This window comes from Ceratotherium simum, chromosome X (assembly GCF_057802395.1).
Source record: "Ceratotherium simum simum isolate JZ-2026a chromosome X, ASM5780239v1, whole genome shotgun sequence".
Classification (NCBI taxonomy): Eukaryota; Metazoa; Chordata; class Mammalia; order Perissodactyla; family Rhinocerotidae; genus Ceratotherium; species Ceratotherium simum.
The window spans coordinates 125,613,882-125,625,163 of record NC_141940.1 but is presented as its reverse complement, the minus strand read 5'-3'; the positions used below and the strand labels follow the sequence as shown (position 1 = coordinate 125,625,163).

General features: G+C 38.1%; 1 protein-coding gene across 5 annotated transcripts in view; it reads right to left on the bottom strand.

Annotated features, from left to right (window-relative positions):
- Positions 1-4,484: 4,484 nt before the first annotated feature.
- LOC106800156 (neuroligin-4, X-linked) overlaps positions 4,485-11,282 on the bottom strand; it is a 295,700-nt gene continuing 288,902 nt past the window's right edge. For all 5 annotated transcript variants that reach the window (XM_087426647.1, XM_087426649.1, XM_087426648.1 and 2 more), the window contains one exon: positions 4,485-8,097. In XM_087426647.1, the coding sequence (XP_087282773.1) occupies positions 7,248-8,097 (850 nt within the window). In that variant the 3' untranslated portion in view covers positions 4,485-7,247. The remainder of the gene's footprint in view (positions 8,098-11,282) is intronic.

Below are 11,282 nucleotides of genomic sequence, written 5' to 3'. Positions count from 1 at the left end.
ACTATACCAGCTCATATATTAGAATGGCAGAGGTAGGGAGAGACAGGATGGGAAACACCACATATAAATATATGATAGATATTCAACGTGGGATTAGTTTTCCTAAATGACAACATTAAACAAAAGAAGGGTTGTTTTTTTTTCCAGAACCTGAGATCTGGTCTCAGTCAGGGTCCGGTTGTTATTCCAACGGTGTGAGACAGTAGAAGGAACTTCTGAGACAGCTATGTGGGATTGGCGACTGCAGTCGGATCAAATAATAAAGGTTCTTGATGTTGAATAAGTCTGGGGAAATGGGGTTCCTGCTGCACTCCCAGCTCAGTGCGTTGGGGCTCACGGGGTTCTTGTCAAACCCACATATTTCACAAAGTATGTGCAGAGGCCACACTGTTTAGGTAGCCAGTACAGGAAAATCTTTGGCTCTGAAGAGGCTTCACTCCTGGTTCACATCATTCAGATGTCTTTTCTTTCAAAATCTGGTTTTATAACACATTTGGTGAACACTCTGCAGAGGCACACTATTCTTTTCCTATGTGATAAATTAGTTACAATGTTTCCTTGCGAACTCTGTCTCCTTTCTACTCTCCAACCTTAATATGCCAAGTTCCATGTTCTCTATTCACCCATCCAGGTGAGACGCAGGCAGAGCAACCGTTTGAAAATGTTATTTGAGCAAAAATGAGATCCCAATGTGTAATGACACAAAACGAACCGAAAGTCGTAAGAAAACTATAGGCAAAACTGATACATTATTTTTTTAAACAAACTGACACTCTACAAGATTCTATATGCACTGTGTGTGCAGCAGTGTGTGGGAGTGGGTGGGTGTGCACATGAAGAGTTCTAAAAGTTAAAGCTCAGTTTCATCAAGGCTTAAAGAGATGATAGTAGGTTTTTTTTCTTTTTTTATATTTTCCAAAATTCCTATAGAGGACATGTATTTCTCTACTAACCAGGTACATTAGAGAATAGTTGATAAGCGCTCAAGAGCAAAACAGATCTTGCAACCGAAGCATAATAATGCTTCCAATATTTGAAATTGGGCACCCTCTGATTTCCCAGTTTTTATGGGACATGTTTTAGGGGTGTATTTTGGGGTGCCAGCAACATATCTTCCCATTTCTACATCAACGGGAACACCTGAAGTCCAAGGTCTTGCGTTCAGGACCTGGCAGGGGGGACTTAGAAGAATTTTCCTTCCAAAGTGTCTCCCAGCTGAAATCCCCGGCCATTTTTCTCAGTTCCCAGCAGCCCACAGTCAGTCCTATTGGGAGCTAATGACCTTAGGAGCTAGTCTGAAGATTTCCCTTTAGTAGATTCCACCTGTTCCTTCCAACCAGCTTTTTCTCCTCTTCAGCCAAATGTGGCAGTCTCTCCCATTTTCCCTAAAGCTCTGACCTGCAGAAAACATAATTATTTGTAGGTTTTCTAAGAATTTATGCTGATGGTCCCTTTATGGAAAGGTAGGCTTGTAAAAGACCTTTCTTTGTATATCCATTTTCTTAAATATAATAATGAGAATCTGCAGAGAAAGTGTCACGTTAACTTCCTTTGCAGAACCTAGATTTTTTTTCCTAATCAGACAGACCAAAAGACGTGAGGTATTGAGTATATTTCAAGGAAGTTCTGAGAAAGTAAAAACAGCCCTGGCATCTGACTGCTAGTAGCTAGCCTGATAATCAATGGCTAAGTCATGGGGGGCCCCAGTGCATCTAAAAATAATTCAAGATAACATCAGATGAAAGTCGCCCACAATACCACGGGTTAAGATAAAATCAAGGACAGTCTGTAGCCACTAAAAATTATCCAACATCTTCTTTTATTCCAGAATTTCTTTACTGATAACTAGCCATCCTCCTTTTCTCTTACTTTCTGGCTAAAAGTTGTTGACAGCCAATTATCCAGAAAGCAACCAATACAGAACAACTTCTTGCTTTGTTTAGGCCTCGTAAAACCACCCAGAAAAAGCCCAAGCCCTTGTCTATCCCACCTGAACTCCTCACCCCGGTGGCTCACTGCTCCTGAGTGTGCCCTGTCTTTGCTGCAGCAAGTTGCCAAAATTGGCTTTGACTACAAATGTGCTAAGGGTCGTCTTTGGTCATCGCATTTTATCAGTTCTGGAACGTTCAGCTATAAAACTATGCAAATTTTTTTTTTTTTACTTTTTGCTCTCATTCCTATCCCCCACCACCCTCAAAAGGAAGATAGTAATTAATTTCTCAAACAGATTGCTCTAGCTGTGTACTTACCTACGTTCACTGCACCCAGGACCCCGATTCAGACCATCCCCAAGGCTACTTCTGGAGTGAACACTTTCGTATCTTGCTCCCAAAAATACTTGGGGTTAGTTGGGAACCAGCAAGATCTACATTACTTAGAGGGCTTGTTGGAAATATGGAGACTCTCGTCCACCCAACCTCTGCTGAATCAGAATCTACACTGTAGCCTGATGTCCCCTACATTCTTGGAAGAGTAATCCTTGATAAGCCCTTCTAACTACCACAAACACCACTTTTGTGCAACCTTTCACTGTCTCCCGCCTGAATTCAGGACAACATGCAAACTGCGTGTCTCATGATTTGAAGCATTTTATCAGCTGGATGCTGTACACATCATTCCCCACTCCTTTCCAAACGACATCCTCTATTTTTCCAGCTATGACAAAAAAGCCACGGTTGCCCAAACTTCCCATGTCTTCTCACTTCAAAGGGGCGAGTTCTGTCTTCCCAGAGCACACAGCACCATTGTTGCATCAGCATGGACTCCCGTGTATTTGGAGACACATGGTTTGGGGTAGCGTCCTACAAAATGCTCTCCTCTCCTCCTGGGTGAAGTTAAGGGCTGTCTAGACTCCTGTTGGCACCCTGGGTACCATCTCCAACATCTTCTCCCAATCTCATCACTGTACTTTCCTGTCTTCCACTTTGAGTTCTAGAATGGAAAAAGCTTTTTATTTTATTTTTAATGCCAGCCCCACCACAGGGCTGGGATGACGGAGATGCTTTGTAAAGGTTTACTGAATGAATTAGTGAGTGAATGAATGAGTAAATGAATGAATGAATTAATACATTTTTACCAATCCTCGAGTTATTCAGAATGGCCAAGAATGCATAAAATCGTGAAAAAAACAGTGACTCCCCCCAACCTAAAATTTACTAAAGATTCAATTTTAAATCCATGAAAAATTCCATTACATATACATGTATATTATATATACTTATATACTTATAAAATATTGTTTACATATTTATAAAATATTTATATAAATATTTACATATTTACATATACATAAATATAATGTATGAGATAATATATGTATATTTACATATGTATTACATATATAATAATACATGCACATATAAATAATAAATGCAATATATGTATATATTTAATATATGTAATACATTAAATATGTGTATAAATGTAGAAAATATATATTACATATTATATAATATAAGGTATATGATATGTATTATTTTATATGTAAACAAATGTATCATATAAATAATAAAATTAATACTATATCACCTATTTTATATTATTTATATATTTATTTCTAATTATATATAATTGTTATATTTTGTATGTAAACTATATTTGAGTATTTATTATATTATAATAAAATTATAAATAATATTAATATATTATTAAATTATTAATATATTTATTATTATTCATATATAATATATAAGAATAATATATATCCTGTGTCCTACATCTAAAAAGATTCAGAGTTCGAATATAGCAGTCACGGTATTTGCTGTTTTTCATCTGATCATTAACTAGTATTATCATGACATGCATGAGCCTGAGTTAGAAATTTTTGCCATATCCGTTATAGGTGAGAAGTTTGAGCTCTGAAGACACACTATCTCGCTTTGAATCTAAGCTCTGCTTCCTCACAGCTTACAGTTTCTGATTCTCAACTCCTTCAGTTGTGAAACAAGAGTAATACAGGTGCCCTTCCTAGGGCTACTGTGAGTGTCAAGTTAGATAAGGAATGGTTGCATGCACAGTGAGGCCTCGGCAAATTAGCTCTCATTAATAAGAGAGTAATTTTCTGCCCCTTGAGTTTTATTCGGTAGAATTTCTTGCCTTCATTTGAAGATTTATTCAGATAAAGCTCTCTAAAAAGTTTAAGGCATTATTACGTCAAACACAACCCAGGACATAAGAATGAGCAGTGGTAGAATTAATGAATCCAAGCGTTCCATTTCAGGAAACATTTTCTTATCTTGAGTTCCACCATCCAGGACCTACTTCTCCAACATCAGGCCAGTAGAACTTCCCCAGCAGTGGCGCAAAAACTGTGTGCCAGGATAAACCAAGAAACCAATCCGTTACCAATTGAGTTTTCCATTTATAGCCTATGTCAGATGTATCACTTTGCTTTTAAAATGAAAAAGGCATTCAAAGAAGCATAAAGTAAATAAAATAGGCCACCTACAAAAAAAGAATGGACGCATAATTATTTGCACAAAGCATTAGAAAATACTGTGATATTTTATTATTAAAAATGCTGCTGAAAAGTTTATACATATGTGTCCAGCCATATATATCTTCTATCATTACTTAAGGCAAAATCAAAAACAAAATTGCAAAATAATAACCCAAGAAACCATTAAACCCTGCGTGCCTCTGAAGGTCAAGAATAAAAGCCTAGGAAAGTATTTTTTTTTTACTTATTTTTTTCTCATTTTTTTCTCTTTTTTCTCTTTTTTTATAGATAGCAAGTATATTTTATACTCATAGAACTCTATGAAGATTCTATAACATCTTTCCATGTAGAAATAAGATATCCTTTAAGGTGTATTAAACTGCTTTTGATCATAATCCTCTGTAAAAGCTAAAGTTATTCACTTAACAAGAACTCTTTTTTTTATCCTTATCCAAATGTCACAAGCCTGATACATTACTGTGCATATTGCTAGCAGAAGACAATTGGAAATACTAAACAAATACTGGAATTCACATTACAGACATACTGGACCGACACCGATGCCAACCATCACTTCCTTCGTGGTTTCATGGAGAGCCTATTTGCCATAGCCCAGCTGGGGTAATACATAGCTTGCAGAAATGGCCTGACAATAGCTTTAGAAGATGATGAACGGGGGGACAAAAATCTTACCCATGACACCTTTAGCTGCAAAAAGGGAGTGTTGCTTCACTGTGTGCAAAGTTGGGATTCTAATATTTCGCATAGGTATATACAGAGAATCACTCTCAAATTTAAACCAAGATAAACCACACAGAATTTATTGCGTGACTCTTATATGCATTTCTAAGAGCTGTCTTTCTCTGGAGGGCATTTTCAAACACTCTGATATATATCACTACAGTTTTAGTTTAGGGGTTCAGTACTCAAAGGTGTGCAGTGGGGCAAGGAAGTTGGACTGTCTTTGTGGAGGATGCCCAATTTAGCAATGACTTTCAAGACTGGGTTTCTAGAATAAACACAATCAAGCCCAGAGACACTATCTTCAAATATCTTTGGCTACTATTTCCTGATGTTGCAATAATTTTTAAAAGACAAATATAAAGGAATCATTGTTATTACTTTTTCCTCCCACTTTATGACACTCAAAATATTCCTTGAGGAAAATTAAAAGGACAATGAGAAGATGACAAGGTGTCAGAGGGACAAATGTCTAGTCTCCAAGTTGCCAATTTAAAATGGGTGAATATGTTATCCTGACAGTGAAGCTATCCTAACTTCCTGCAAAACCCATGCAAAGCATTTTTAATCTTCTGTCTTTTTTGTTTTCTTTCTATGATATTCATTGATCAGTGACTGATACACAAACCCACAGAAAGTAATATTTTCAGACAAGCATATGTTTTATCCCATAAATGGTATAAAGAATAAAAAACCCTGCCTACTGAGAAATAAGGGACTTACTGCTTTAACACAAAAGGAAAGACACATGCCCTCCTTCAATCTGATTAGCTAAGCTGAGCAGGTACTTTACCAGCCAAACTCTTCCGCAGCTGCTGGGGAACACAGAGCCGTATTTACTCGGCAGGGCACGGCCCCACCAAAGGCAAGCTTTCTTTCCTTTTTGGCAGGACCCTGGGGTGGGAAGCAACTCTTCCTAAACGTATTCAAAGAACCAGAACTACAGAACGAGATTTGTATTTTGTTTTTCCTGCTGTCGCTCTGCATGTGCGTGTCTCTAATTCAAAAAGCTTTAAATAGACTCCACGTTGGGGATCCATCTTTGTGTGGCAACTTCATGAAGGCTTAACACACAAAAATAAAAGTTTCCTAAAACAACAGTCTCCTAAAAATGCTGTCGCATGCACTTGTGCAACCTGAAAAGGGAAAAGAGCCCAGCCACACAGACGGTCTGGGTCCGCTGTGTGACACCACGTCCTCGTACAAATGAAATGCATTAGAAAACCCCGTGTCTTCGTTTACCACAAGTAATTAAGAAGAAAATCCTCCTTTGTCCTGGAGGAGACAGAGGTGATATGACTAATGTATATATATACTTATATACATACAGACCACAATGGAAAACACAATCTTGCTAAAAGCTCTTTCAAACTGAAAACACCAATAAAAGCTTTTTTGTCTGTTTTTTGTTGTTGTTTTCTGTGTGTGTTTTTGTTTAAACTCACAGCTATATACATTTTTCTTTACAAAGTTTCTTAAATATAGTTCAGGCTGGCCAAACATCTCTTTGCACAGAACTATACGTATGTTACTGCATAGTCAGTTCTTTGATTTTAATAATAAAATTCTACTTTGCCTTCTCTCTAGATTACAGCTCCATATGCTGGGTAAAAGCCCATAAACTCTTTCTTCACTTAAGTAGAGCCATCCATCATATGGCACATAAAGAACTTTTTTTTTTTCCAATCATAATTAAAAAAAAAAAAAAATCGTGTCCCTGGCCGAGTTCTAGAAGTGTCAGCTTCAATTGTTATGTTGGAAACATCCAAGTCCTTGAAAGGGCGATGTCCTAGTCACACTAAACGTTGGCTGGAGTGGTGGAGATCTTAAAGCAGTATTGTAACAGCAATGTATACTTTTCACATTTCATAGGGTCAGAAGTTGATCTTGTCATACCGGGAAATGCCAATGGGACGGGTCCGGGGACGCAATGACCGCCCTTTTGCTCTTTTGTCTCAAGTTGGTGGGATGAAAAACATTCCTTGTGTGGAGATGTTGCTTCTGTCTTTCTGTCTCTCTTCGATGCTGCTGAGGGGAGGAACAGAGGGAAGGGAAGGGACCCGCAAAGCTATACTCTGGTGGTTGAATGTCCGTGGGGTAAATTGGTACTGTTTTGCCCTCCACTGAAGGTATTGAAGGTGTGCAAAGGCTGCATTCCCGTCAGTGTGTTTGGGATCATGGTAATGGTATTTGGGGTCATAAGAGGGATGTCATCTGGGGACCGGCGCAGCGTGAGGGTGTAGTCTGGCGGACAGGTGAGCCTCAGGGTGTCGTGAGCCTGTAGCGACTCACACTCATGGTCGTGGTCCAGCTGTTTCATCTGCAGGGACATGATCTCTTCGTTCTGGATGTGAGCAATGTCGTTGGTGGTATTTCTCTGGGGACTGGGGCGCCTGTGAGTCTCGTGGCGTCTCTTATCCTTCTTGTAATACAGCGCTGCGAATGCCAAAATGTTGAGGAAGAGTAAGGATGCCCCCACGGCGATGGTGACGCTTAATTCAGTGGAATAATCCCGTTTGGTTTCGATGAGGACGGTTGTGTCCTCGGGCCCCGTCTTGTGAGGGTCCTTGGAGTGTTTCGGATTGTTAGCGGGAGTGATCGCTGGGCGTTTGGTCGTTGGCCATATCTTCGCAGGAGATCGCCGGGTCCCATAGGGGAAGGAGGTCATGTCGGGAGGAGGGACCTTGGTGGTTGTCGAAACGTACTGGAATATCTCATTCAAGTTGTGCAAGTGAGGGACGAGTTCCAACCAGAAAGCCACTTTCGTAGCTCGGTAGTGATCCCTTACTCTGGGTTTCAGGCCAATATGCAGATAGAGCTGGTCTTTGGGGTTATATTTGGACCAGGCCACTTCCTCAAAGCGATTGGGTTTCGTGTGAATGAACTTGGTATCCTGAGGAACTGGCTGGTTAGGGTCACTGGGGACAGAAGGAAGAAAAAAAGAGAAAGAAGGTCACATTCTTCTACATGTGACAAGTAAATCTTTTTATCAAATAAACCGGGAAATTATGATCAATTAATCGCACGTTTGTTGATGAGCACCAAGTAACCAAGTAGCAATAGATACATTCTGCTTTAATCCAAACAAGGCTGCCATTTTGTCTCTTCCTTAAAATCTCCTCTTACCTTTATCTTAAAAATAATTTCTGATGGCCATACTATGGCATTTTCATAACATTTCAATTATTTTTAAATGCATCAAATTATCTTCAACAATGAAGAAGGAAAACAAAATGTGTCTAAGAATATTTTCAGTCTCTCAAGTTTAACTACTTTTGAGCCATAAATCCCAACCAGAGGTGATTTGCCCCCACGAGGACAATTGGCAACGTCTGGATATGTTTTTGGTTGTCATAACTGGAGGGTTGTGTTATGAATGGGTAGATGCCGGGGGCACCACTGAACATTCTCCAGTGCACAGGACAGCCCCCCACAAGCAAAGAAGTATTGAGTCCAAATGTCCATAGTACTGAAATTGAGATATCCTGATTTAGAGGCAATTGTTCAAAAAGTGAGTATTCTCTTCCTTGCTTAGATTGCTTCTAATCAATGATTAGATATGGCAGTTTTAACAACTAAAATATATGTAAAAGTCCAATCAGAATAGGCTTTTGTAATTACAAAATGCTAATAAATAGAAATATGCGTTATTTGTTTGCTCTCTATTTTAAGGAGAAATACATATACACTTGAAAATCTTTTGAAAACTGAGTCATGTAAAGGTCAAACAACATTCCATTAATTCTAAGAAGTTTGGTAAGATAGCCCTTTTAGATGTGGTGAAGTCAACCTGTTTAGGAGAAGTAAGACACGATGCAAGAAATTGAGGGTTTTTGTAGATGCTAAGTGTGTTTGGCATCAAACAATTTTCTTCTTATTTACATAAGTGGGTACAGGCAGAGGGAGAATCATCAAAATTAAAAGACAATCCACAAAACATGGTGCTTTAAATATCTTTGCAACCACCTCTTTTAACATAACAAACAAGCACCGAAAGATAACATATTCTCATTTCTTCCATTTTTTGTAAAGTTGGTAATGTGAACTGTAAAACAGATTTCATCTTATGTTTATTTGTTTTGAAAAATTTGAGATTACCCATGGAAAAATTCCCCTGGTGGACAGTATTGAACATTCAGACCTGATGTGCAGACCCAGAACAAGTGGGAGATACAGCACACTAACTTACTGCTCTGGGTGCTGCAACTTCTACCTTCCAGGTAATCTCTCCTTGTCAGCACTTTTATGAAGCTGGCTCCAGCCACGCCTACTCGCTTACACGCCGGAAAGCTGGGGGACCAGAAGGTCCTACTTGAAGATCTCAAGTGTACAGACATTACCAGGCATTGTGCAGGCTGCAAACCACATGCTTGACCAACAGGTACGACATCCGCTAAAGGAAGGACTTTAGCCCTCAATCCGAGGCTGTCAAAATCACTTCCATGGATTAACCTCTGCAGCTTTCCCTCTTTATAGCTGTGAAATCTTGAGCAAATTCTTTAGCCTGTCTTGGCCTAATCTTCCTCATTTATAGAGTAGATAAGAATATTGGGGTTGGAAGTAAGTGATGAAGGTTAAATAGTAACTACAAAATTCCTAGCATATAGTAAGAGCTTAAAAAATATTATCGCCTTCTGCCAATATATAAATTAGAACACCCGAAGATTGCTTAGGGAGAGGGGACTATAAAGTAATATACTGTATATACCCAGAGTATATACAGTGTACTATACACTGTGTATAGTATATGATGTATAAAAATGTACTGTATACCACATACACTGTATTATACACTGTATATAGTATATGCTATGTAAAAGCATACTGTATACCACAGTATATATAGTATACTATATACTGTATACATATAGATATACAAATATATGACATATACTTAAGATAATATATGTGATACACAAGAAAAAGAAAATTTACCTCTTAACTGAGTACATACTAAGTGCTGTGCTTTTATTTTACTCAAAGAATGAAAAAAATACATAAAATTACAGGTACTCATGCAATGATCTTATTTATGTGTTCATTTACAAACATTAATATATTTAAAAATAATTCGTTTATTATTTTTTAAATTTTTATATGTTTTAAAAAATGTTGGATTCAGTATAGCACCTCGTGTTTCTTTTATTTGAGTCTTTTGAAATAAATTTTTGAATAATTCCTATTTAATTGGAATCTGCCATGGAAACATTTGTCATCAATTTTTACTGCTGTAAAAGAAATGAAAGGTGGTGAGGATTCCTACTATTTTTCCATTGATTTGGGTTCACTGCACTGGGCCTATTAGATGTGTTGACCTTTTATTAAGGAGCAGGCATCTGGGAAAGAGAGTGTTCTGTTCGTCTGGCTATTTGGCTATTTTTGACAGAATTCAGTGTATATTTGAAAGGTAAAGAAACACATTTATTTTGTTCTCAAAGAACAGAGTGGAGGATTTTGAAAATTCTGATAAGTAAGGTTGAGCCTGATACAATTCAGCTATTAAAGCTCTTGGAGTTGCACAGTCAGAAGCTAAAAACCAAGATAAACTCACAGAGCTTATGAAAACCCGTCATTTTCCTTGTCAAATACTCCAAAGACAGTAAGATCTCTAAGTGGGATATCAACGTCTTGTTTTCAGACTTCACTTAAGCATATGGTGTGTTTTAGTTCCCAGGAGTAAAACTGAAGATTACAATGAATAAGGATAGAAAGAAACAGACATATCTTCTTTCCCTAGTAAAAGCCTCCATGCATATCTTCATCCATATTTCCCAACACCTAACACATACGTTTTCACCTCTCATATTTCATTTGAGACACCATCTTGGCAGCAGAGAGTTGAATGTGTTTCTGAGATCTTGTGGATTATTTTGTTTGCTAGAGATAGGTAATACTAGTTCTTTAAATGTATCAGTAACCCCTCTGATACGCTCCTTTCGATGGTATGTTTCTCCTTACACATAAAGCGATGTCGTGGCTGACTCCTCATTACAGACCTCTAAGAAGAAAATTAGCCTATGCAGCAAGAATACGTGTTCAGTGACAGCTATGCAACAGATGTTCATTCATTCAGCTCAAAATACTTTTTTGGCAATAAAGGTCA